Source organism: Antrostomus carolinensis, unplaced genomic scaffold (assembly GCF_000700745.2).
Source record: "Antrostomus carolinensis isolate BGI_N321 unplaced genomic scaffold, ASM70074v2 scaffold19047, whole genome shotgun sequence".
NCBI classification, from domain to species: domain Eukaryota; kingdom Metazoa; phylum Chordata; class Aves; order Caprimulgiformes; family Caprimulgidae; genus Antrostomus; species Antrostomus carolinensis.
Window position 1 is genome coordinate 2,153 of NW_010325556.1, and position 27,862 is coordinate 30,014.

Here is a 27,862-nt window from a genome sequence, read left to right on the forward strand (position 1 = left end):
GGTACTGGCCCGGCCTCACCGCTGCGCCCTCTCCCAGCACAAGACTCTGCCCAGAAATATCAGAAAGAGATGGGAGAAAACCCCGAGAGAAGGATGTGAAAGGCATACCTCGTAGTATTTGCCATCAGAGTAGCAGCCGCAGTTGTGGGGAAGGATGCAGCTCTTGCCATTGAGGACATACCCGGGGTCGCACTGGCATCCCTCCACGCAATAGTGGCCGCAGTCGCTCTTCAGCCGGATGGCGGCGCATCGGGGCTGGCACAGGGACACGCAGCTCTCGTAGTGGCTGTTGGGTGGACAGCTGACGGCTGCAGCATCACCAGAGAAACGGATACAGGTTAGCTCCCCAGACAGCTCCCGCTGCTGTCTCTGGGCAGCTACCTCCCCTGTCAAGGTGGTTAAGTTGGACTGTGTAGCCCAAAGAGGGACATAGAGCTCCCAGGCTCCTAGGGCCTTTCAGGCGGCATGCAAAGCCTGCACGCTTTCCGTGTTGAAACACATTTCAGGGGATGTGGTTTTGCTGGGCCGTCAGAACGTGAAGCCTGCAAGGGCTGCTGCCCGTGCTTGGGCGGACTGCTTATACCTACACCCTGTCAGGGACCATTTTACACCTGGTCTGTGGGGTGCCGGTCCGTGGCCTTGCTGCCCCGTCCCATAAGAGTGGTGCCTTCTGAGCAACAAGTTTGCTCGTTAGAAGGAAGAATGACATAAATTTAATTTTCAGTCTTGTTAGCAAAAACAATTACTTCTCATCTCATTTGCCAGATAGATTGGCTGCCAGATAGGCTCAGGGCCCCCATCCTCAGGAGCCTAACTGAACATCGCACCATCGCACGGTGATTGTATTGACAAGAGCAAGCACATACTCCTGGCTTTGAAGCTGACTAATACAAGTCCTGCTCAACAACGGAGGGATGGCTGATACCTTCTGAACTTGAGGCTGCCCCCTTTTCCATCCCTGCTCCCACTATGTTATAGTTCATAACAACTCCAAGAGAACATAGCACCCCAGACCTGATGCCACGCCACCACCCCACCCGGCAAGCATTAGAGGGACTGGTTGCCAGGCTGTCAACCTCCCTGGTCTGCCGACAGGTCGGTCCGGTACCCTCGGCAGTGTCTATGTGCATGCCTAGTGCTCCATCAACTGCACCCCCTTAGCTGGCAAGGAAGGATAGGATCTCCAGGGCTATACCCAGGTACTGACTGTGGGAACCCAGGACGTGTCCAGGTCGATGGCCTGGAGATCTGCAGGTGCACCATGTGGTGCTTTGCTACCTCTCTACAGTTTGAGTGACAGCAAGGTTTGAGTGACAGCAAGTGCTATGGCTAGGGTGAACGCCCTCGGGAAGCACCTGTAGGGAAGAAGGGCCCAGAGGCGGGATGGCACTTACAGCACGAGGTGAAGTTCCTCCAGCCGATAATGGCGATGCCCTGCGTTTGGCACGTGCTGGCGTAATTCTGCAGCCAGCTGCAGGCTGTTTGCATGGCTCCCCCGTCAACACAGGTATCAAAGAGGCAGTTCTTGTAGAAGAAGCCTGGATTGATTTTGCTGTGGCACTTGGAGAAGACGCCGCTTTGGCTCGGAATGAGACGGCAGAGCTGCTGGGGTTTCCAGAAGCCTTCCACTTTCCCGCAGGCGGGGCAGCGGTCGCCGCAGCCGACGCGGCAGAACGCGTCCCGTTTCGCCCAGCTCTGGACAAAGTCGATGATGCTGGTGGTCAGCGTGCCGTCCGAGGCCGCTAGGTCGTCCTCGGGGTTGCCGTTGTAGCGGCCGCAGAGGCCGTAGGTGAGGTTCTGGAAGCTGCGTGGGATGGTGACAGAGAGGAAGGTCTTCCAGTCGTATACCACCTTCAGCCCAAAGTCGGTCTCGACCACAATGTGAAAGCCAAAGGCAAAGATGTTCACTTTGCCCTGACCCAGCTTCAGGGGCAAGTAGAGGCGCTCGTCGTTGATCTGTGGGGAAGGAAACGAGGCGTACCGTGAGCGGGAATTGTGATCGGAGCTGCCGTGGGAGGACATAAATGAAGGTGGCTCAGCACTCCCAGAGCAAGGTCCCTGCCGGCCTCACCTCTGTGTCCAAAACAAAGCAGCCAAAACGGAAGCCCTCTCAGAAAGTTGCACCTGGCAACACCCTAGGGACGAACCCGAGCATACGCCCTTCTCTAACCCCAGAAAATCCTGTGGGCCGTGAGGCCTCGTGCCTAGGGACTCGCTCTGTGGTTTGGGAGCTAGAGCAGGGAGAAATAACCGCGGACCTCGTGGCCCCACACTCACCAGCACGGTATATTTGTAGGCCCGCTGGATGACAATTTTGTAATTGAAGACCTCCACTTCGACTTGTTTCACCCACAGGGCCAGAGAGGTGTCCCGGTCCTCGTTCTTGGCCGTGACGGTGAACGCTGGGAAGGTGTCCGAGCGCTCTGCCCTCGGCCGGGCGATCGTGGTGCACAGGACCAATGCACAGCTGCTCTGGAAGTCGAAAGAGTAGCCGTCAAAAGTCAGGTAGTGCCCGTAGCCGGAGATAATGCAGGAGGCATCGGTGCGGACGTGGCAGTAGTAGAGGCCGTTTTCCTCCAGGCAGTACTCGTCATCCTTGCAGGAGATGTTGTCGCAGTACACGCTGTTGTCAGAGCCGTTGCAGTAGCAGAGGAAGTGGCAGGCGATGTCCATCCAAAAGGTCTGGTTGGTGGCCAGCTGGCGTCCCTCGAAGTTGCAGCCACACTCGCCGCGGGGAACGCAGCGGGTGCCGCGGAGGGCGAAGCCCTCGTCGCACTGGCAGCCCTCCACGCAGGTGTCTGCGCAGACGGGGCCCGTGGCCAGGTTCTCGCAGGTCTCCGTGCAGCTCATGCACTCCTCGAAATGGCTGTTCTCTGGGCAGGCGAGAGCTGCGGGGCCAACAAACATGAAGCGTGAGTTCCCGGCTTCGGCAGCCCTGGGGCAGTGTGGGGTGGTGGAACAGGCAAAAGGTGTGAACTAGGTGAGTGGTGACTGATTCGGGGAGAAAAAAAGCAAGAGAGGAAACAGCCCCAGCACCTTGCCAGCTGCTGGCTCTTACCCCTCCCTGTACAATCCCTTCTACTCTCAGCCATCGTCCTCCCTCACATCACAGCCCTGTCCTGCTACGTGCCAAGTGATGCATCCTCTCTCTGTTTCAGAAGGTATGAGGCCGGGGCTTGTCCTTGGGCTGCCACTTGGACTGGAAAGGATGCGCCACTCCCCCCCTTCCCGAACAGACGCCTCTCTGAAACCTCCACGGTGGAGACGGGGGCCGCTTCCCTGCTGTCAATTTTTCACATTCTCTCCTGAATTACAAATGTTTTCCCATCAAGTTTATAACGACACCTGAAAACAACTGTTATTCAAATTATCCTCTGGTGGTGGTGTGGAGCACTATCAGATACCAACTGCGGCATCTGCATCAGAAAACTCCTGATGCCTCCTGAAATGCCACCCTTAAATCACCTCAAAGGAAAATCTGTCTCTGCTGGCACGAGTGTTGCTTAGAAAATACCACCGGTACGTGGGGCAGCACACATTGCATTCCTACCACAAGTCCCCTTTCCTTTCCGTACGCTACACGGGAGAGGGCTTTGTACACGCCGGCCTCCCTTATGGCAGAAAGCTCTACCGGGCACAGCTCTTTTGAGATAAAAGCCGATCTTTGGTTGACCAGTAGGAAAGAGAGTAGGAAGGTTGCCCCGGATTGCCGGCATTTAGACACCCCCACCCCTACCCCTTCATATGACTTTGGACATCTAATGCTGCTGTAAGCGCTGTCAGGTCAGGTCCTCCAGGCCAAACAGCCCTTTTGCTATCGAGCGTCTTCCAGCTCGACCACTGCAGATGAGAGAAGAGGTGGAGAAAATAGAGCCGGTACTTTTTTGTCATCCCATAAGAAAATCTTCTCTACCGCTGTACACCCACAACTTTCCAACAAAAAGACTCTGCCCAAGGTCTCCCTTCTCCAGGTCCTTAAAAGCTTTGGCAGACTCACGGCAAAAACTGTGGCTCCTCCACTGGCCGACGTCCACCTCGGCGTTCTTGCAGGCGCTGGCGTAGCGCGCCACCGAGTCGCACAGCTCCGACAGGTTGCCCCCGCTCTGGCACAGGCGGAAGAGGCACGTCCTGTAGTAGGCAGAGACGTTGACCACTCCGTGGCACTCCAGGAAGGAGCTGTTGGTGGGGTCGTTGATGATACCGCAGTTGGAGCGGCTCCTGTAGGACTTGAGCAGTTCCGAGTCATTGTTACAAGCCTTGAGGAGGTCCCCGCACTCCCCATTGCAGATCTCGTCGAACGTGGTCCAGCTCTCCAGGAAGAGCTCCAGGTTATCTGTGCACTTGCCTTTGGGCAGGCAGAACTCGTCGCTGGCGTTGCCGTTGAAGAAGCCGCACAGGCCCCCGGTGCAGTTGAAGTAGGAGGTGGAGAGGCGGATCTCCAGGAGGCCCGAGTCGTAGTAGCCGATAGCCAGGAGCCCCTCCGACTCCATCACGGTACCGTTGTCGCTACGGTAGATTTCCAGACGGCCGGAAGGGTGGAAAAAGGGCAGCTCCACATCATAACCGTTCACCTACAAGTAACAAGTGGATGAAGATGCTTCAGGCAGGGCAATGCAACTTTGCACAGCTGTTCCCGTCTGCTAGCCACACCGTGCTGAGTACACCAAATGCTTCCTGACCTTGACCCACCCTCCAATGTCCAGAGCCTCCTTCGAGTGGGGGGATATGTCTGCTTCCTTGCGTTTTGCCCCACAAACAGAGGATGTTTTTTCCAGGGAATAAACAAGTTGCAGGAGACAACTGCAATGGCAGAAAAGTCTCCAGAGCTGACTCAGAAAGCAAATGGGAATAATGGCACTGCAACTACAACTTTGCAGTCACCTGAAGGCTCACATGGGCTTCCTCCAAGTGCCACCATAGTGCCTGAGGCCCCCGACCTGGGGGGAATGGTCCGGGGCCACAGACCTGCGATCCAAAGGGACGTTGGATCGCAGCACGAGCCGCCGCCTCCCACCCGGGGGTGTGCCACCCTGATGGCAGCATCTTTACCTTGATCTCAGACAGGCTGGTGCCTCCAATCTTCACCTCTTGGCTGACCGCCTGGATCCGCACGACCCGTGGCCCGTTGGGAGCGGATCCGGGCTTCTTTTGGCTGATGTCCACCTCGATGAAGTCTGGTCTCTCTGTGCAGGTTTTGAGCAGTGTGTAGGAATGCTCCAGCGGATAGGGGAAGGCGACACCATCAAATGTTTGGAGGACACGGTTCTGTCCCACCAAACACAGGCTCTCCCGCTGTGGGTAGCAGCCCCGGTAGCCGTTCTCAATGGTGCAGACCTCTCCTTCGGGGCAAGTGGTGTTAAAGCACCTGGCCTCTCCCCCGTCCTCACACTGACATTCCACCGTGCAGTCTGTCGTTGCCCAGAAAGACTCCCCGATGGCGTAATACCGACCGTCCACGTCACAGCCACACTTCTGGACGGGGACGCAGCGGTCTGTGCTGAGGACGTGGCCCTCGTTGCACTCGCAGCCCTCGGTGCACGGGGAGATGCAGGCCAGCGGGGCAGTAAGGTCTGAACACGTGGCGGGGCAGCTGCTGGCACACACCGAGTAGTGGCTGAGCTCCGGGCATCGCACAGCCGTCGCTGTGGGTGCAGAGAGGAGACAAGCAACAGGAGGACCATATTACAACATGGTTCTGGGCCAATTATCTCTTTCCCATTGACCCACAACAGAGATAATAGAGTGACCTAGGAGACCCATTTGACGGGAGAATTGCCCCTCCATTTCTCTCCTGTACCTCCTCAGCCATTCCGCTCGTGCGAGCAATAGCTTCTCTCAAACAGCCCAGAGCCATCAAGCTGCCCGCAGTTATTTAATGCTGTGGGTGAGGAGGGTGGGCCTAGTGTGCTGTTGGCCAGTCCTCATTCCGGTCCAGCCTCCATCTCTCATCGCAGCAGCCAACTACCTGCAGAGCGATGTGAAGTTGCCAGCACAAGTCTGATGCCTCAGAGAGGAGGGACCAATCGACTCTCACCCGACTCCCTCTCCTGGATTTCTCCCGCATCGTCTCACATGTTGCTGGGCACACAGGCAGACCCCTGAACTCCCTCCCAGGAAGCATGCAAACACTTACCGCACCCCGTCTGGGCACGCCACTCTCCCACAGAGATGCCCAGGGCCTGGCACACCGCAGCGTACGCCTGGATGGCTTGGCACAGGCCAGTGCCGTTATCCCGTGCGCTGCAGAGATCATAGACACAGCTGTGGACGAAGGCAGTGGGGTCCACGACGGTGCCGCACTCCCACAGCGGCCCTCCGCTCTTGTTGATGAAGCCACAGTATTCAGAGGTGAAATAGAGAGACTCGGTAGCAGCGTCGCAGAGGCTGCAGTTGTCCAAGCAGCCGGGTGAGCATTTCCTCTCGGGGTGTGGCACTCGCCAGCTCTCGCCCAGGTCTGGCACGGACGTGGCCAACCTCCCGTCTGAGCGGAGGGTATCATCCTCGGGGTCTTTATTGTAATTCCCACATAGACCACACGTGGTATTGATGTATGTGCCTGGAACAGAGATGGAGGCGTAGTGTTGTCCGTCGTAGGTCACCAGCAGGCCAAAGTCAGTCTCCAGGGCTGTGGACAAGCCGCTTTGGTAGATTTTTATCGCGCCCAGTTCCAGGGAGATGGGCAGGGACACCACCAAGTCATCCACCTGCAGAAACAACACCAGGCGACTGAAACACTGCGTGAAATAGCGGAGCCCGCTTACCGGGACACAGGCAGGAGCCATACAGCCCCAATATGGCATCTGAGGGTTAGGGAAGTGCGCAGAAGGACAGCCGTCGATAAGCCACAGGCATTTGCCAACACGCCTATCACCCGTGCCGGTTCCCCGAGGGACGCACGGGGCCCAGAAGTGCCGTCCCACGCTCCCCAGGCTGCTGTCACTGTCTCGTCGCCGCCTCGGAGGAGCCTACCTGGAAAATTCTCCCCTTTCAGTGGGGCTCTTACCTTCGCTTTCCCAAAGCTGCCCTTGGGGAGGACGATCTTGTGCGAGTAGACCTCCACAAAAATATCCCTCAGCCAGGAGACGGAGGAGCCGCCTCGGTTCTCATTCTTGGCCTCCACATTGAAGTAAGGTAGCTGGGAGCCTGGCCAGCACTGCCTGGCAAGGAGGTAGGAGCAGGAACCCTGGAAGTGAAAGAGGAAGCCATCGAAGGTGTGGTAGTGTGGATCTCCAAACACCACGCAGGTGCTGCTCTCCACTGGCACGCACTGGAAGAACTTGGTCTTTGGCTCGCACGCTTCAAAGGGGCTGCAAGCCATCTCCTGGCAGAAGATCTCATTGTTGAAGTCCAGGCAGCGGCACTTGGTGGTGCAGTTGGCGTTGTCCCAGAAGACCTCCCCTTGACGAAGAAACTGTCCTAGAAAGACAGAAAGGGAAAAACCCACACTACATCACTTCTCTAAAGAGAGGAGCACGTTCTAACTGCAGCGTGTCAGTCCTCAGAGGGGTCTGCCTGCCCTACAATAGCGACTGACACAAAAGCATCCTGCTGCTGGGTTTTCTCTGTGCAGAATCCAAAGCAGGAGCTTTGTTTTCAATGTACAGCGCATCCCATTCGAGTCCTCCCTGCGCCGCAAGTCCATCAGATGGTGCGAGCGCTGTTATGAATCCAGTGCAGGCTGGCTCACTTGAAAGCTGTGCCATCCCTTATGGACACCCACCAGCTTCCATTTTGGACATCCACCACCCTTCTTCCACTTTAGTATTGTGACCCACAAGAGCCCTTTGTGCAATTTTCTCAAAGGGAAAAGGCCACTTCTAGTGCTGTCGCTGTGCTGTCATCATGCTTCAGCTTTGTTGCTATCTCTGTAATTCCTCTGTTGACAAAACTTTGCCGGAGGCCCAGAGGCAATTCACTCCCATTCAGAAAGCACTCATAGTCATTAAGAAAGCAAAGAGCTGTTGATGAGTAACTTCCAAAACATACACCAGTGAGGACAGGAAATGATGAGTGATCGCACAGCAATAGACTGAGCAGAGTTGTTACACGGCAGTACTCTAAAGGGAGGCAGGTTTGCCTGGTGAGAGACATGAGAGGCAGAGAGAAGGCAGGAGAACAAGGGTGGCAAATACCCGTGAGAGTTTCCCTCTCCTCCATATGGCAGTCTTTCACACTTCTCATGCGCCTGGCTTTCACCGTGCGCGCTGCCTGAATTTACCTCTCCTGAACTTTTGGTTCTCTTCCCTGCCTCCTACAAAAAAAAGCTATTTTCCATTTCCCTGCAACAAACATCATCTTCTCTTAGCAAGACCTGCTTGTGAGGGGTCCCACACTAACTGTCCTGGAGCAGGGGATTTGGGCAAACGAGTGCCATTAGGCATGGCAGGCCCCCTCGCCTCCAGCGCCTCGTGCTGCGTCTGTTCTTGTGGAGGGCAACTGGTTGTCCACCGTGAAATGCACATCCAGCAGCAGGATCTATACACATTACCTGCATTACCTGATCTACCCTTGTTACCTGCAAAACTGAGACTGGCTTTCAGCCCCTTTGCCAAGTCCAGCCTTTCTTCCTGGGGTCAGCAGCTGGAAATGGCTGGAGCGGTTAGACTCAAAACCTCTGCTGGGGCTGTGAGAGCCTCGGGGTCTCATGAGCCTTCTTTGGTACAGTCCTAAACCAGGACATAAAGGAGCCGCATGTCTCAGAGTGGTGACATCTCCAGTGCCTATCGGCAAGTGACAATTCTCTCTTGCTAGAAAGAGTCCCAAAGCACTAGACACTCTTGACAGTTTCATTTGTTAAATGGTAATGCAGTAATCTCTCTGCAGCAGAATACCTGTGCAGTCACTGTGCACAATTATTAATCCCTTTCTCTCCTCATGCTGTTGGTGACACATGCGCTAACGCTGTAACTGGTGCAGGAACATGGCATTTTTCTGGCCCAGAAAATCTGCTATTCCTCCTGCAAAAACAAGGGAAATGGGACCACACCATCAGCTTTCCCAGAAAATTGCCTTTCCCTTTACCACCATCAGCATCATAGAAAAGAATTGAGATGATGGCTCAGTGGCATTCAATTCCTGCAAAATACCCAAGCCCCATCTGCCCTCGATTTCAGGTTAGGGTTCTGCTGCTGAGCTGCAGAAATGGGAACTTACAGCAACACTATGCTACTAAAATCCCTGAAAGGAAAAATCCTAGCATGGATTGAAGTTTTGCTCGCTGGTGGTTTAAAGTAACACCAAGAGCAGACAAGACTCCTGAGTGTTTATGGACCCCTCTTGGTTTTCTCCGAGCTGCCAAATAAGGCCTCATCTGCACTAGAGAATTCGCTGCAAATAGTCCTTGCAAGCTGGGTCCTGCCATTGGTGAGCGTGCAGATGTCCCCTTGGGAGAGACAGTGCCAGCCAGGAAAAACAGAAAACAACGTCAGACAACGGCTTCTTCGTATATGCTGCTGAGGATGCTGTCCCACTGAACAAGGTGTGCCCATGCTGACACAAATGAAAAAGCTCTCTGTCCACTCTTCAAGGCGTTAGCCTTTTGCCAGGGGTAGACTGAAATTATAATTATCATTGGAAGTCAGGTGATGACTTTGTGCTGCATGCAGCAACTCGGAGATGCACAAAGGACCCGAACCCTGCTCGCACGTTTCTGTCCCGGCAGCTGCATCTCGAGGGGATGCCTTGGCAAAACCACAAATGGTGTGGCAGCCCAGAGCAGTCAGGCACCTCTCCACCAGCTTCCCAACAGTGTTACCTTTTGCTACACTGTGCCCCAAAACTTGGAAAAAAAACCAAACCAAAAATCCCAATGCCGATTCCCCCTTACCTCTCAGACTGCAGCCATTGGCTGGATCTATTTCTCTGCCATCTATTTTGAAAGCCCAGCGTCCGGGGACATTAACATTGGTGGTTTCTTCAATATTGACTATATCTGGGGTTCTGGAGCCTGGGATGCTAAAGAAGTTGCTGATATTGCCACCATTGAAGCCAGCCTAAAATAGACAAAGAACAAATTTCATCACTTCATTTCCACACTTCATCCCCCATAACAACTCCTGAGTGCATTGTCTCTTTTTAGGGCTTTCAGTTTTCAGGTAGTTTGGATGTGAGTGACGAGCTTGACAGATACTGTAAGCAATATGGATGTATATGTACACATTTATGTATGTATATATACATATCTACGTACTTCTAAATAAATATTTATGTATGTACATCTAGATCTATGGGAGTATGTACTGAATGGCTGAGATAAAGTAAGAAAGTGATGGAGGGAGGCTCCCCTTAGGCAGACAACTGCACTCCCCTCGGGCAGATGAACTGGTACTGCTGCTGACACCAAATGTTTGAGCACTCGTCTGCTGTGCCCGGCAGTGGGCTTGCAATGCCAGTGCAGGGGATATTGAGGGACTGTGGCATGAGCGAGCACAATACATCGGGAAAGTTACAGGCAACCACGCAAGAGCTCGTTAGAGATGGGGATACGGGAGCAAGAGCCTCACCTGGGCCATCACCCCGCCGAGACCGGTCAGTGGGTCCCCTCCACTGGCTGTCCCTGTGGTCCAGCTGATTTCATGGTAGTTAAATATGGCAAAAGATGACACTCCGTCTGTGATCAGGACAGCTTGGAAAGTGTTTACCTGTTAAAAATCATGAGTACATTCACAAGGTGATACTGCTTTTCTCACACTGCTTGCCTTGCCCCACATTTGTCTCTGGCCCAGGCGAGACACGGGAGCCTTGCGGTGAAGAGTGGCAGAAGCCAAACGAGACACGAAATACGCCCGCCAGCTCCATCCCTGCTGCTACCTCCACCTGGGAAGACAAGAAGGCCATCTCCAATCCAATTTAATGCCAACAGATGGCAGCACGAGAATAAGCTAGCAGGGAAAAAAGCTATCGGCAGGATTCGGGTTGTTATGACCTGTTACCTTCCATTATCCTATCTTAGCTTTATTCCTCGCTGCGTTATCTTACCCGCTTCCCTTCCACACTCATATCCTACCACACTGTTAACGGTGGATTACATTCAAATCAGCCATGTATATTAAGTGCTTTGTTGGCAGCCAAATCTCCTCGCTACCTGCTCAATCCGCTGCTTGTGTTCTTGCTTTCCCTTGAAATGACTCTGCACTTCCAGTCCCTCCAACTCCAGATACATTCACACAACTGCCAGCCTGGGCCCCGGGCAGGAGGTGTGCGTTTGCCAGCTGGTGAGGACAGCACAGCCCTGAACTCTTCCCTTTTACAGTTGTGCAAAAAGATTGAAGAGGCCTCTTCCTTTTAGATCTCTGCCACTGGATCTCCCTGCAAGATCTCCCTGCGGATCCAGTGGCAGAGGTCATCACTAGGAACTAGCAATCACTTCTCTCAGCTTCCTGCATTTTCCTGTCCTCCTCATCCCTGCCCATCCTAGACAGCTCTGCCCTGGGACCATGCAGTGATCAGTGACTGCTCCTCCTGCCTCCCAGCAAACAGGATTTTAGCAGGGGACACAGTGCGGGCTGCCCCTCCTTCAGTTATTCAAGAGCAATACTAGGGGCCTTGCTACCTGGGTGCTGCAAACTGTGAAGGAAACTACAGTCCCATAAACAATTGTCAGGTGATACGGGAAAGCACATTGATCAAACCATCTCACGCTAGGAAGCGTTAGGGCTTACCCTGCCAGCAGGAGCTGAGCTGCTCCGTGTTAACAGGTCACCTGTGCTGCTGGACAAAGGGAAGACACCAGAGTACCGAGGGATTGGGGGGGGGGTCACTTTGCACTGCTTTACATTCCCTTACAGCAAACCCTACAGCTAGTTTGATTATTGCTGCTGAGGTGAGCACAAATGCCTGCAGATTGAGGAGGGAACACAACGGCTGCACTCACTACTTGCATTCCACGAGGGAAGTCGCTTCTAAGGCCCATTGGGCTTCTGCAATGAGAAATGTTGGAAATGGAGGCGAAGCAGCCTGTACAAGCTATCAGGGAGAGCAAGAGGTGTGGGCAGAGCTGCCTCATGGCACAGTTCACGCCAGGGCAAGCGGCAGAGCAAGCTAGCGGGGAAGCCACCGTTTCCACTCCTGCATCCTTTCCCTGGCATTCTGCCTCCTATGTCTGGTTTCCTCTTCACCTCCTTAGCACACTTGCTCATCTTTGCCAAGTCTTTTCCCATGACCATGAGATCTGAAGGCACTAACACATAAAGCCAATATCACTCTGACTGCACAACAACGGCTCTTCGATAGAGCAACAAACCCTGCTCTGGTCAGGTCCCTCTTGGAGGGCAGATGTGGTACCAGGAGGTTTAAGATGTCTGGCACTCCTTGTTAGGAGCACTTACACAAACTTTTCCCTGTTTGGTGCTCACGGTCAAACATGCATCGAGCACCCTAGCCATCTAACAAGGCTCTCGGACACACGTTTGCTTGGGCGTCATCGAGAGACAGTAACCGCAGTGTCCCCGAGGCCACATTCCCAAAATTGTTTTCTGCAGCTTTTCTGCATTGCGATGAATTTCCTGCTTAAGTTGCATTGTGCTATTCCACGTGCCAACCCAGAGCCCTGGCTGCTATTGAACGGAAAGGCTGCTCTATAACAGAATAAATTGCATTGTGTTGCAAATGTAATTCTTCAGGCAATACACGAATCTCTATATTGCTTGCTGTCTGCAAATATATATATATATGTTGGGGTTTTTTTTTTCTGCTAGTGCTGCCAGGACTAGCAAAAAATATGCATTAGATCTCGAGTTTCTCTAACAAATGGAAAAGAGCTGAACTGTTTATCAGAGCCAGCTCTTCAAGACAGAAGGTACCAGCTTTTGGCACTCACAGTACACAGGCTAATTGCAAGTCAGCCCTTTCCCCAAGCACTAGCAGGGATCCTTCCCTCGCTACCTGCGCCCCAGACTTCCACACAGGGCCTACCAGTGACATGTCAGCAGTCCAACACGGAACTCACGACATCAGCTGTGGTCGCAGCTCACATTAACCAGATATTTAAAAGCTGTTTGTACCCTGAAAAGCATCACACTGCTCTCCCCATCCTCTGAGATACGACTCACATGCTGATGGAAATAAAACAGAGCTACCATGGTCGAGTCACGAGCATGACTCTAGTCGGTCTGAATCAGTCTCCCCATGCAGACAGGGCAGTTGTCATTGCAAAAATACTCTCTGTATTGCCTTTGGTTTTCCCCTTCCTATCTCAATGTCCACACAGGATTTCAGAGCCGCTTTTCAACCCTCTTCTACAAGATGCTCTCACCATCCTCTTGGATTAGCTCTGCGGAGAGAGTGTTTCACCCTCTGCCACAGAAAAAGCCATCACAATTTGAAAGCCAAAGAGTTTTTTGCCAAATAAATACAAATTAAAGCTCTCGTTTTCTCTTTCCTGTCTCCGGCTCCTCAGAAAGTGGATTACTTCCAAAGCTTAATTTACTGCACATTCCTGAGATAGAGCCTTTTCTGCCAGAGCAGCCCTCCCTCCTCGCAAAGGCAAGGAGCAAATAATGACCTTAGCTTCATTCCAAAGCTGCTGTGGCCTTGCAAGGTGAGCTTGGGGTGCAAAACTGAGCAGACTTGCATGGAATCCCCATTGGTGGGGAGGGAAGAGCAAGTTACAAAATCCATCCTTGAGAGGATGACCAAGAAGAAGGGAGCATGGAGCAGAAGATTATGGCCAGCCAGCCAGACAACAAAGGGCTTCCCTTCTATCACCACAGCCCTCTCTTTCCATGACCCCGCTGCCTCGTGCTCTCTTTCTCCTGTGTTAGGAAGCCCCGCTCCCTCTCCTGAGGGAGTGTGTGACTGAGTATGGGACCAGTTTATCCTGAACCCCTGGAGGGGAGAGACCTGATCCAGCATGGGGGGGTTCAGCAAACGGCTGCCTTCCAGTCCCATTTCAGGACAGAATGCAAGCGTGTGCACGCTTTGGCATGCCTCTCATTCCCTGCTCCATCCCTGGGCACTGCTCGCCACATGGCAGTCTCGGGAGGAGCCTGCTCTAAGCACACACATCTTGTCATGCTCAGATGCCGCGCACGCAGTCGGGCTGCTTTCGGTACCTGGCCAGCTGCTATGGGGTGCTTCTGGGTCTCACCCAACACCCTGGCCCCATTCCTGCCATGATAACATGCCTTTTAACTCAATCATTCCTTATAAACTGACAGCACAGGAGCGGGTGGGAGCCTCAAGTCATTTAAATCACAGCGGAGCTACTGTTCCATGCCAAAACTTTAGCTTCTTTATAAAGGCCTTTCTTCCGAGGTGCCTGCAGCCCCTGCACAAACAGCTCTGTTTTATCACTGCAGAAGCACAGGCAAAGTGAAGGTCACCTATCACAGCACAAAGGAAAAATGAAATCTGCATTTGTATCTAACAATAAAAACCCTCCTCATGCTATGATCAAGCCAAAAACTCCCCACTGGTGTTGGAGCCTTGTTTAGAACACTGTCTACAAACACTGGAGAGGTGATGCTTTCCCTGGAGATCTGAGAGCAGGGAGCAAGGCTTGTACGGCTCCCATGGGAGAGAAAGAAAGGACTGTGGTGATCCTCTGCCCGAAAAGGAACTCATGAGTGGGAACACAAAATGACTCACTCAATTATATGCACAAAGGCCAGAACAATGGTATCTATATGGACATATACTCAACCATCAAACACCACCCGTCAAGAAACACGCCTGATCGCTCCTTACCGGGGTCGTGCTGCTTCCTCCATAGAAAGTGACTTCCTCCCAGGTGACAACGAAGATCCAGATGGCAGAGAAAGAGGACATATCTTTGAAGTGCTTGTGGACATCTTTGGAGGCTCTTCTCAGCAGCTCGGGGTCCGTGCTCTCCCTGTAGTAGATTTCTCCCCGGATGCCGTTGTGTACGTCCGCCCAGAAGGGCGCGATGAAGGCCCGGCCGTCTGTCAGGGGAAAGGCTTCCGGGGTGAACTGGCTGACGAGCGTGTTGAAGGAAATCACCCCGTTGTTGTTGACCTGCACAAAGAGATCCGCTTTCATATAAGCAAGCCTTTGCAGGTAGCAGGAAGCCGCTGGCTTATCAGGTTGCCCAAGGAAGTAGGTTGCCCAAGGAAGTTGTGGATGCCCCCTCCCTGGAAGTGTTCAAGGCCAGGTTGGATGAGGCTTTGAGCAACCTGGTCTAGTGGAAGGTGTCCCTGCTGATGGCAGGGGGGTTGGAACTAGATGATCTTTAAGGTCCCTTCCAATCCAAACCATTCTATGATTCTATGAAAAGTAGGGTGAGCGACTTTTGACAGAAAGTGACTTGTAATAATCATATCTGGTAAGACAGCCTGACCATCTACCCAGACACTCAACTTCATCCTACCAATGGTGGCCAAAAGCTGAGTGCAGGAAACCCCAAGCAGGACACAACCCTGAAAAGCCTGCAAAACAGGGCTCCTACAAGCCAGCACAGGAGAGGCACCCATCACAGCAGGATGGCAGCTGGCTTGACTGGGACCCTGCCTCGGGGTCCTGGGTTTACCCAGCCTTTGGAGAGCAGCTCGGCAGCACTGAGAGACCTGGTTGTATGACACAGGTGGCTGCATGGCACGAGGGCTCCTAGGAAAGAGCGCTAAAACATCAGGCCCGCTGCCTTCAGCTTTGTCATCTGCAACAGATCTTGGGGCTCCCCGAGAGCAGCATGACACGTGCCACAGGCAGCCTCCTCAAAGTCTGCTGAAGATGCTCTCCAAAACAGCTATTTTTTTTGCAAAGCATGGAGAACAAGCGGCTCTGCTGTCCTGGATGCTGAAATCTCCCACCACACAGGGGTTTTAAACCCCCTTGGTTACTGCCTTGCCGGTATTGCTGTCCTTTTGTCTGTGGCACCCCCATACAAGTCCAAACTGTTGCCCATTTTGTCCCCCCCCCTACGGATCTCTGCATCTTCTCCTTTCTTGTCATGTGACAGGAATAATGTTCCCTGTGTCAAGGCCTTCGCTTTGCTGTACCATTTAATCACCTGCAAAGAAAATTTATTGCCTTTTATATTCCTTCCCCATGAACATTAGCCCATTAAATATACCTTTGACTTTCTTAATCATAAAACCCATCAGTTCATGAAATCTAAGAACTTGTCAGGTAGGTGCTAATAAATCTTCCAATTCCTGACAATGAGGAGAGCGTGTTTAAAATGCAGCCGCTAATGGCACAGAAAAGAATAAAGGGAAGGTCTGCTTCTCCACTTACATAAATGCTTCTGTACGCAGCTCCAAAAAAGATGAATGGGATGGAGATCTTGATCTCGGGAGAGCTTCCATCATCAACTTTGGGCGTTTTTGTGTCATTATGCCAGAATGGATACAGACTCGCCGTGGTGTGAGCTGCAAAGAGAGGGAGAAGAGAGTCCTCGGGAACAAGGATTGTTTCAGATGGCGAGGTGCTCAGGTGCCTGGGGACCAAACAGCACCAAGCTCGACCTTCAGAGCCACGGTCCTAGCAGCAGCCATCCTCCTCCTGCCTGCACGGCAGAGCCCTCCTGGGCACCAGGGCCAGCCTGCCAGGCCAGACCCCCACGCGCTCCCGACACTGGGTTACAGCCCAAGGTGTCACAACTGCTCCAACATTTCCTGGCAAAATTAGGTTTCCCACTAAAAGGCACTGCTGGTGAACACAATTGCCTCTCCTAAAAATATTTCAGAAGATAATTTTTGAGGTGTTTCCATACAAGTCTGTTGCTTTCTACCAAACTAAAATCCATCCACTTGAGTCGCAAGCAGGCACTTCTGGCCCTAGGGCATATGTCCTTTCCCATTCCAGCCCCTGCCAGATCTCTGCTCTCATCTCATCCCCTTTTCTTGCAGTTGGCCACTGCTGTGGCTCCTCACAGAACAAACGGGGTTTTTACCGGGTTTTCCTGCCCCTTCTCCCCTCTTTGATGTAGGAAAGCAGCGCCCTGTCCTCACGACATTCAATCTCAGCCGACATGAACCACTGGGCTTTGAACAATCCCGGCTCTGTTTGCCTGGATTCAGGACATGTTTTTATTTCCTAAGCCCTACCCTGCGCTGTTCAGGGGCCTCCAGCTGAGGACAGCTTGCTCTGTGCCCCACTGTCACGGACGCACTGGGGGCTCTCGGTGTCTCCTGAGCTGGGGGATGCTCTCTCCTAACTGTCCTGTGGATGCTCCCTGCTCAAAACTGCCTGGGAACCGGGAGAGTCACCGTCTGACCCTTCTTCACAGGCTCAACTGGTCTGACTTTCCTTGGAAAAAAGGAGACGTGTGGCCCGAGTGCCCCACCAGACAGAGGGAGGAGTTGTGTGACGGTGTCCAAGCCAACACCTGGTTTCACAGCTATTACCTGAAGGGTTGCAACAAAACTCCTGGCTGCCAGGTAGCAGAACAAGGTGTCTCATGGCTGTTGCGCACCTGATGAGTTATTACAGCTGAGGCAGAGCTACGAGACACAGATTTTACTTCTTTTTAAGAGGAAACTGCAAAAACTTCTCAGTGCCCACTTTAGCACTACTAGGGCAACACTAGCACAGCTTTGCACACATCATGTCATCTAGCTCTGCGGGCTCAGCTGATCATGATTCTTGCCCCGGTGGCATTCCCCACGAGTGAACTAGTGGCCTCGTTTCCTGCATGAGGAATGAGAGTCACAGCTTTTGCCTGAGCTGTCCTCAGCCTGACAGCACCTCAGCAGCTGACCAGGGAAACAGCTTCCAGATCTCCCAACTCTCTCCAGCTCTAGGCTCCCTTGCTAGAGGTCCTCAAGCCAGCCACACATCTAGTACCAGCCATGCCGTGCACATTTGCCACATTACCGAACTACAGAAGCTTTTCCTGCCCATATCAGCTCCATTTCTCCTTCTTCAAATTGAAATACGACAGAGATTAATTTCTCCATGAGATTAGGGAGGTGCTCCTGTGCTTTTCAACATCATAGAAAACCACGTCTCTGTCGCTCAACGAATTTGCCCTTTACTGAATGTAGGTTAAGCAGCCTACTTAGCAGTCCTAACACCAGAAACTTTTCAAACTCCTATTTTGTAGTGATTGGCCAGACAACCACAACCTCTGGAACGCCCCATGTGAGCACACACAGCCCTATAAATTATATATACACCTATATATAAAACGCTTACCAAGCTGGACAACTGCTGTGGCCTGGATGCCCCGCTGGCTTTGCCAGCTTCGTATTCAGCACGGTGTGCCAGTTCCTCATTCAATGTAAACTATCATCGTTTCATTGCTCTCAATGAGGCAAGGGCAATTTTGCACAAGCTGCCAATCCATCTCCTGCCATGCGAGCTGTCACTCGTGCACAAATGGCACCTGTGCTTACCCACGAAGGCACACCGATCTCCCTGCTTAGTGCTCACCCTTAAAGTTGGCAGTCACTCCCTCCCCACAGGAAACATTGTGTTCACCCTGGTTCTTGTCCTTGCTCAGCCAAGGAGCTGGGTGTATTTTCCAGGCCCTCTGTAGTTCTGGGGGTCTCTAGGCACAGCCCTCTCTGAGGTGACCACTATCGTAGCACAGCTGATGAGCACTGGCCTCCCTGCACCCGAGCGGGAGATACTCACCTCGCTGCAGCACAGTTATCACCAAAAGGGCCACCCAGGTTCTGAGAAACGATTGTTTGTTCATCCTACAGGAAGGAAAGAAACCTGGACATGCATCACACCAGTAGGAAATTGCATCCTCAAGCAAACCCCGGGTGAAACCGAGCGCCGTCGCTTCCCAAAGCTGCCCAACTACTGCTGACATACGGACATTTCAGAGATGATGGTCCCTCACCTGCCAGGCAGAGCCAAAACGCCTCCTCTGTTAAGTGGTGTAATGAGACCTCCTGGGTGATAACAGCAAATCACCCTGCAGGTATTGTCAAAGTAAGCCCATAAGCACGTGGAAGAGCTGCTGCTAATTTCACGCAGCATTTGAAAGTTGTAAGTAGCCCCAGCTCTCCACGGGCTGTCTATTCTCCTGATAGTTCAAGAGCAATTCCTCCCTGATCCGCTTAGTGCGAGGACGGATGCTTCTGCCTCATTTCAAGGGAAACAGCTTCTCACTGCTCCAAACACAGAGCCGATGCAGAGCTGCAGCGTGCTCTCATAGTTAAGGGGCTTCAGACACTGCTTTGACTAATCCTTTGTGCTGGCTGCTAACACAATGATCGCTTACTGTTTTTGAGGAACGTGGAAGCACAAACATTTACAGAGCTTGGCAATTCCTTGCTGTATGGGAATCAGTGCTAGAGAGAGAAGCAGATACGGGGCAGGGAAAACGTAAGTGAATTCCTGTGCCAGCTTTAATTCCTTCTGTGCCTAATGCAATTTGTTACTCATTATTAATCCAATAGAAAATATCACTAAAACATCTGCTTTGATTTCTTCGCCCGTCGCTTCTGTTCATTACACGCAGGCACAGCTCACCTAGAGCTCGCAGGAAGGCATCCTCTGCTCCCAGCGTGCGTGTGCCCGCCAGACAAGTATGCGGTCGGCTTCAGATTCAAACTATATCTATGCATTACTTGGAGCCTTAGTTTCAATAGCAGTCTCTCTACCTTCTCAGCTTCGTACGTCCCATGCGCTTCAGGACACACTGCCTACAAACCCCAGTGCCTCTTTATGCTCTCCCTATAGATCTGTTTCTATAGCATATGGGGATTAACAGATCCAACTACTTCTAACTATATCCACGCATATACATAACACATATAGTGCGGGACTATAGCAGGGAACATGCCATCATCTGTCCTCCACTGCTTCCACTTGACTCCTGTTACCAGGAGCTCAGAAAACACAAAACACAGCAGAAGGACAAGTTCCTCCTTGCTTCGTTGCTCCTCAGCACACCCACTCCCACCAACACTGGCCACAGTCTGCTTCCAGCAACTGCATTCTGCGTTGAGAAAAATTCATTCCACTAACGAAAAGTTTTACTACGTTCCCTATCTTGGAAAGATGAAAAGAGGATGACAGAATTTCATATAGATCATAAATCTGAGTTGCTGTGGATTCATTAGCAGAGACCAAGCGGGTAATGACTAGTGAAGACTATGGCAGTACAAGAACAAGAGTGAGTCTGGCGCCACTTGGGAAACATGACAGATAATAAAGAATATGTTACTTAACATATCACATTCAAAAATACCAATTTTTAGGTATGGAAAAAAAAATTACCAACCTGTTCTGTAGACTAGAGGAGCAATCAGGTCTGAAATTTTAGACTGATCTTGGTAGACCAGGGAGAAATCCTATGTCAGTGGAGAATGCATGCCGGTCCTCCTTTGCCAATTACTGCTGATGACTGAAACGATGTCTCAGTCCCCTTGCTCTTGCAATTGAAAAGTCTGTTTTCTTCAATGCTGTTCCAGGGCTGGAGGAGAGTTGAGTTGCAGTCACAAACTGTTGCCTCTATTGATAACCAGCAAGCTAATCTGGAGATCAGATTCTGGCCTGGAGAGGGAGAGAAGCCTCTTTCTTCCCCAAAAGCTCACCCCCTTCAGGTGGATTCAGATGGAAATGTCAGCAAGTTGGAGCTGGGCTCAGGGCTGTGCTGTTCAGCATCACCTTTCGCTGAAGGAAAAAAAAAAATAAATAAAAAATCAACTCAGAAGAATTGAGCCCCTTCCTCCTTTGTGTAAGTGGAAAAAAAAAGCCCCATCTATATAAAGTTACAGGATTAGCATTAAACAGTGCTAGGCTTAAAGCACCGTTCAAAGGCAGTGCCCCAGACTTTCAACGGAGTTACTTTTCCATCCAAGACTTGCTTTAGTTTCTGTAACACAACTTACTTTTACAGGTGGAAGAGGAAAAACTTACCGAGTGCAGTGTGCTCTCTCCAAACCTGGTGGAGAGGGTTTTGGTGCTGTTCCCGTTTCAAGTGTCTCTGGAAGGACTGACTGCTGTTTTTCTCAAGCCGGTGGGAAGTATCACTGGGGGACTGCTGTGAGCATTGTTACCATTTTCACTGGTACAATCCGCAGTTTCCACAGAGATTTTTCCCTGCCCCTGGTGCCTGGGCTTCACGGTTCACCCGCAAGTATCCGCAGCAGCCGGGAAAGTTCACTGCTGAAGCCCTCTCTCGGCACTAACCCCCTTCTCTTGCAGGCACCCATAGCCCAGCCTTCTCTGTATCCCCATCTCCCCTGCCCTCCACCTGTAATGACAGTGTGTCTGCAAGCCCAGGGGTTTTGCTAGATGCACACCTACATTGAGGGCCAAAACCATGGACTGTGGGTGTTGCTGAGGTGAGGATGTGTTGTCCACAAGCGTGCAGTTACATGCTTGCAGCACTGGCTGAGCGAGGAGGCCCTGGCTCTCCATGCCCATGCCCCATGGCCACCTGAGCTGAGCAGTTACCAATGGTGCTCATTGTTCCTTGGTGCTCGGTGGCAGCTGCCGATGGACAAATGTTTCCACCCGTGCCAATGGGCCGGCTCCCACACACTCTTGCTGATGGTGCATGGGACCACTGCTAGCCCTGGAGGGCTGTACCTGACAAAACCTTGCAGGTTGTAAGCCTCAGACTGTGTTACAGAGACCAAAGCTCTTCATCCGAGCTTAATCTGTAGCCTGAGAAGATTTCTGCTTTAACTTCATTCACATCAGTGTTAGATGAGAGAGGAAGAAGCGGAATAGCGGCCGAGGGGTGAAGGAAGCAAATCGGCAGAGCCCCATCCATCAGAGAGCTGACTCGTACAGCCTGCATTAAGGCTCAGTTAAGACAGGCGGTGCTCCAATCCCAGCAGCCCATTGTGGGAAAACAGCCACGTTCTCACAGATAAAACCACACAGCCCAGCCTTGGCAGAAGAAGGATTTTTCGGGTGTGGGCCTTGTACTACCTATTTTTCCTACTAAATGGTAGGTATTCCTCTTGTGCTCCTCGTACACCTTTGTGATTTTTTGGGTGTGGGCCTTTTACTACCTATTTTTCCTACTAAGTGGTAGGTATTCCTCTTGTGCTCCTCGTACACCCACTCCCCACCCTCCATCAGGAACAGAGAGGGGACCGGAATGCCAGCAGCTAAACAAGAAGCCCCATCAGGTAATAGAATGAGCTCGAGCCTTGTTCCTCACCTGGGAGTGGAGATGAGTCACTGCCATGGAGAAATACAGTCCGGAAGAGGACTACATCTTCCAGCACTGTGACTTCTCCTTCTGACAAGCAGCATCTCACACAAGGGAGGTGGCTGTGTCCGAGCTTGCCAGGCAGACAGCCGGCACGAACAGTCAGCAGAACAAAGAAATAAGTCTCGACAGCTTTCCCTCTCCTGAAGGTGCATGTTAAGCGTGCAGGTGAGAAGGAGGGAAACATTTTGCTTCAGGGAACAAAAAAGTGCCAAACTCGGAATACTTGTGTAAAAACTTACATAAGTTTATTGAACTGATCCAAACCAATTGCCTATTTGGCCTGAATTCCACTGCTAAGTCTGCAAGCAAACCAAAGGCAAATTGTGGGAACAGGAAGTATATTCCCCATGAGAGAAACCAGAATAAAAAACGAGATGGACTTACAGTTCTTCCTTTTTCTTTAAAATTACATATGGATGCATCATTAATAGGGAGCAAGAACAGACCTTCATGTTTAAGTTATAGTTCAAGTTTCCAGTAACTGCAGAAAAGCAATCACAGAGGCAAAGGCCCGAGATGGCTAAAGCCCCTCTAAGGTTGCTCTGGGGAAGGCATCTCTCTACCGCCTACAGAAGCGCCACATTCAAATGAGGGAGGCACAGCTGCCAGGAATACATATTTTAGCCTCCGGGCTGCTTTCAGCACCTTATTTGCATTTTCAAATCCACACATGAACAGAACTTACAGAATCTCATTTATAAGCAAAACCAGCAACTGACGGAGGCAGAGCCGCCATGTCGCCCTTTTTTGGATTCCAGACCTGAGTAGGCGAGAGCAAACCAAGAGCCTCTCCCCAGAAGCAACGAGCACCAGTAGGCGCAGATCCTCCGAGCTGCTCCAAGCCACCACGGGCCACACTATCATCTGCCACCGGGATGGATGCAACTCCCAACAAAGAGGGTTACAAATCCCACCGAAGCAGCAGAGGACAGTCGCCACGCCATGCATATTCATAACATCGCCAGTTAAGCAATCTGCCTGAAAACATCTGGTCAAAACATGGATATTCGATAGGAACATATCCCAAAACACAACAGCACAGCATCTAATCCAGTACACGGAGCCGTGCCACACTTTGGTATATAGCTGTCACCCGATTCTTTCCGAACCAGGTGCTTTGCCCGCTGCTTAGACTGCCCACGGCAGAGTTTTATGCATGAACCAGCATGAACAACAACACAGTTCTGGACAAAAGTAGCCCTCAGATAGAGGGATGCAAAAGCTGGGGACGCTTGCAAATCTATTTTGTTTTCTCGAGGGAATGTGACAGAACCAAGGACATTTTGATGAAGTGGGTGTATGCCAACAACACTGGGACACAGCCCCTCGTGACATTGCACCGATTTAAATTTAAAACCACCCACCCCTCTCGGGAACCTCCTGGATTCTCAGCACCCACCACTGGCCCCAAATGCCCTCTCTCGCTCAGAGCTCTCCCCACAACGTGGTCCCCTGTTAAGTGGCAACATGGCACATATGCAAAACCCTTTCCCAAAAGGTATTACAAAAGGAAAGCTAGCTGACTTGGGATACATTTTGCCACGCTGGCTGCACACCATTTGTCCCTACTTTTCCACGTCAGTCATCTGGATGCATAAACTGTCCCCAGGCTCCAGACGTGGCTCCTTCTCCTTGGGAAGCCAGCCAGGATTTTTGGTTTTCACCCCACGAGTGCTAGCTGTGCAGAAGGTGAATAGTTTGAGGGTATCGTCCAGAAGCAACCGTCCCCTGATGAACTGGCAGGGCGGTGATATTCATGTTGTGACTTTTGCTGACCTGAACAGACCAGGTGAGCCGGTTTGGGTGTTAGCACCAAATCCCTGGCAGCTACACAGTGCTTATCAACCTCATATGCCAGTAGGTGTTCACTTTTACCATCTTCCAGTTCCCACCGGGTCCACCGTAAATAAAAGCATAATTTACTGACAGTTCCGAGCTGGCGCGGTGACAACACTGTTCCCTCTGCAGACAGGTTCACTTTTTGTGGGTAAACAAACTTAAAAGCACATACTTGGGTCGTCTTTAACATCCCATTCAATTTTTTGGATGGTCTTGGTTTATTTCCTTCTCTGAAACTGAGACACTTAATTGTGCTGAGGAAGTTGGTCAATAGTTACAGCGTCTCATTATTACCAGTTACGATGCCATAAATATACTCACACAGGCAATTACTGCTCTATGGACTTAGGTGGGAAGATAGTTTGCATTGTCATCAGTCGCTTACCTCTGACACTGCAGTGACTGAGGGATAACCTACTTAAACTGGAGGTCAAGGGAAGAAATAGGCTTCTAATATTAAACAACCATATCTTCATAAAACTTTGTTTTATAACAAAATATCTTATTAAACACAACTTTTCCTATGCGTATGTATGTATATATCATACAGAAGTGTTGGCTTAAGAGTTCTGCTATCAGGCAGCAAATGCCTTTCACTGCCCAAATGGAAAATACATCTTCAGTAAAGCTCTAGCCTATAAAAGTGTCATCTTATGTCACACTGCCATCATCTCCCTGCCCTTTTGTTTTTTGGGTACCATGGCTCTGCAGCTACGTGCCGCGGCCTCTACGCTGCCTACGGCGAGTCTCGCTCCGTTTCCTATTGCTCATCTCAACAGGGCCAGGAGACTGACATATTTGGCAGAGGGATGAGGCACAAATTATTAACTTGTCTAAAATCCTCCCATTTTGAATCATTACTCTGGATGCAGAACTACTCCCCTCTGGGATGTCCCCACATCCCAAACCTGAAGACTATGAGATAATATTTCATCCCCTTCCAATCCTACCCCCACTCCCATGATCTAGGTAAAATATGAAGAGAAATACACAACTCCAAGAATATAAAAGGAGCTGGGTGATGTGGACAAAAGCATCACAGGAAAGAAAGTGCACGTGGGGATGAGGGGGCATTTCAAAATTAAGGTCAGAAGTTCATGTGTAACTAGAGCCCTCACTGCACAGCTTCAAAAACTTTTATGCAGCTGCTTCTAACTAGGCAATCTGAAAAGTCTTCAACCTGTCAGGGGGATAGAGAAACAAGAGAGGACACAGGAAAGTGAAACAAGAGATAAAAAGGAAGGAGAGTTTCATTGCACAAGAAAGGGAACCTGCTCTGCAGTAGAAAAGGGGGGCTCATTTAAGGAGCAGCACGCGATGCCTATGAGGTGCATATGGGGGGAAGCCTATATAGATAGCGAAAACCTGCTTTACAATAAACGTGAGCCCAGCTGCTTTGTTACTCAAATTCAAGAAACTGATCTGAGCCAACACATTCTCCTAGTTCGGACCCTAAGGAGGGACCCCACAGCCAGGGGCTCCCGGGGAAAGTGCTAGGTTTCATTTCTGGTGCAACAGCAACAAACACAAAACTTCAACTAAACTCTTCCTCTCTCCCAGGAGAGCAATTTTAGCCACTCCACTTTCAGTACCAACTGGTGCAAGGTTAAGTGCATACTGGAGGATCTCTTCAGCATCATGGGGATGAATCATGGCCAATGGTAAATCTGCTCTTCAAGTCATTTTGACCTGTTACTCTAAAAGCCCTTCCAACGCAACGCCCATCCACTGCCTTCCAAAAATCACTTTGCAACACACATGGCAAGGGTCCCTTGGGAGCCTCCAGACTGTGAGTGCTACAGGTTGCAGACACTGTGTGAGATGGGTCAAGAAATCAAAACACTTGTTTTTTTTCCAACCTCAAAAATCAAAACACGACCACGTGGATTTAGGGCATGCATTTTGAAAATAAACTGTTCCTTTCTAATAAGGCCTCTTTCTTTCCCCTATTTTGTGCACTCATACAAACCAAACCAGTGGAATTAAGTGGATGCACTAAGTACCTGAGCTTTGAATCAAGCGGAATACTGTTTTAGATCTTCTCAGTGAACAAAAGGTTGCGACAGCACCCAGCTGCCAAAAAAATTCTTCAGCAACCTCGAGCCACAGTCGAATAGCTAGGCCAAAGGGTGCTCTGGTGGAGTCAAAACCTCCAAAATTTAGAAAAAGAAAAACAAACAGGTCAAATTCATCACCGAGCTATCTTCTCCCTTACGGACCGTTCCATTCTGCAGCTTAAACAACTGACTGTTCCTACCAAATCACGAGTATATCGGAGCATCAAAGAAAACATCAAGGTATCGCACACACTGAAACACACGCACTCAAGTCAATTGTCACCTCAAGGTCACCTGCAGTGGATGGTGGGCATGGTTCTCAGATCAGGGCACTTCCTCTGGGCTAAGAAATTACCTGCTACAGAAACACAACCAAACCTCAACCAACCGACCAAAATAAAAACCTTGCAAAAACTCTTTAATGCATGTGTGTGGGGGCATGTGTGTGCACTCACAAGGTCAAGAGAGGCTATTTCGTTCTGGGCTCCACATAAATTTTATCTCCATCCCGAATGCCGTAAGAATGCAGTGCTCGTGAGCTGTATTTCATCTCCTCGGGGCCAAAAGGAGCTTCCTGGTCCAAGTAGAAGAGCAGCATGTTGCTTGTTGACAACTGCACTACAGTTTTTAAGTGCTTCTTCAATTCCGCGACAGTCTGATCGAGACGGATCGACATCTCTTCCACCTTATCCTGGAAGTGAATCTCCACCTTCGCGCTGCTCTGTGGCCGAAGATCCACGACTGCCAAGGGCTCCAGCTTCCCATACTTTCTGACCAGCTCGTGATACCTGAAAAAATAAAGAAGTCCAGAGTTACAGTACGATTGCTCATATGGCCAAAGCACTTTTCACAGGTCAGTTCTGTCATCATGTTATGATACCACCCTACTTTATCTGCAACCATCCAAGGATGCTACTAGGTTGCAAAGTACAAACAAACATCTGCATGGAGAGTACAGTCACCAGATGACAAAAGGGTAAGCACAGATTCCAAGGTGCGATTCATCTAAGGCCCAGAACTCTTTGACAAGAGCTAAAACCAGAACGCAGACAGTGATGAGCTGTGCTCATCCTCCATGTCAGTGACTAGCTGGCATATGGCTCTTCTGAAATACCTCACAATTTAACTGGTACTTCACTCAAGGTAAAAAGGATGGATGAGGCTCTCATGAGTAAATACTGCCGAGCTAGCATGCAAAGCCTGTAAGTGCATGCCCCTGTCCACACAGGTCTCCCTCCCAGCAGTGACTATGGAAAACCCCAGCTTTCTTCTCCACTTGTCACCAAATCTCTCACACTTTGGGGAGCTGAATGTTCCTCACATGAGACAACATTCACCCCAATTCAAGTCTGATGACCTGAACAGACATTCATTAGGAATAACTCTGGATGGTACAAGTCCTGTTTTCTCCCCTGCCAGCATGACACTTCACAGAGCACACAATGTTTCTCAAGCAAGATTCTGAAAAGGAGAAAATAAAATCAAGAAAGTCCATCCACTCCAGTCACCTTGTCTCACAGTCCCCAAAGCTGCACCGCGGCACCAACATGAACCTGAGTAAGAGTCTGACTAGGGAGGAGGTATCTAGCTGAGGAAGGTGAAGTTATCACTAACTTCAGACATTCGAGTTGACTGGTCTCAAAACAGCTTCCTGAACAAAACTGAGCAGCAAAGCTCTCTACTGGGCTCCTGGAACCCTGGCTGTGGCTGCAGTGGGATTTAGAAGAACGAGAGGATGCTACAATCGCAAAACTCTACACCTCCTGCTCCAGTGAAAACACTTCAGAGTGCCAGAACCAAGCTAGTGCTCACAGAAAGGATACAACCCTCAGTCTAGATTCCCAGTATCTGTGGCTTCACAGCCTGACTGTTTTTCAGA

The 27,862-nt window shown here is 50.9% G+C and overlaps 2 protein-coding genes across 2 annotated transcripts in view; both read right to left on the reverse strand.

Annotated features, from left to right (window-relative positions):
- The window catches only part of TECTA (tectorin alpha), a gene marked incomplete at its 3' end in the record, with an annotated part of 20,743 nt that extends 2,145 nt beyond the window's left edge, over window positions 1-18,598 (reverse strand). The window contains exons 1-12 of the mRNA XM_010171269.1: window positions 18,535-18,598; window positions 16,192-16,325; window positions 14,686-14,973; window positions 10,503-10,640; window positions 9,827-9,992; window positions 7,004-7,416; window positions 6,134-6,704; window positions 5,050-5,642; window positions 3,998-4,571; window positions 2,278-2,888; window positions 1,395-1,956; window positions 109-308 (exon numbers count right to left, since the gene is read on the reverse strand). Coding sequence (XP_010169571.1) covers window positions 109-308; window positions 1,395-1,956; window positions 2,278-2,888; window positions 3,998-4,571; window positions 5,050-5,642; window positions 6,134-6,704; window positions 7,004-7,416; window positions 9,827-9,992; window positions 10,503-10,640; window positions 14,686-14,973; window positions 16,192-16,325; window positions 18,535-18,598 — 4,314 coding nt within the window. The remainder of the gene's footprint in view (window positions 1-108; window positions 309-1,394; window positions 1,957-2,277; window positions 2,889-3,997; window positions 4,572-5,049; window positions 5,643-6,133; window positions 6,705-7,003; window positions 7,417-9,826; window positions 9,993-10,502; window positions 10,641-14,685; window positions 14,974-16,191; window positions 16,326-18,534) is intronic.
- Window positions 18,599-26,182: 7,584 nt separating this feature from the next.
- Window positions 26,183-27,862, reverse strand: part of TBCEL (tubulin folding cofactor E like) — a 15,894-nt gene continuing 14,214 nt past the window's right edge. Inside the window, exon 8 of the mRNA XM_010171270.2 lies at window positions 26,183-26,771. Within this exon, the coding sequence (XP_010169572.1) occupies window positions 26,453-26,771 (319 nt within the window). The 3' untranslated portion in view covers window positions 26,183-26,452. The remainder of the gene's footprint in view (window positions 26,772-27,862) is intronic.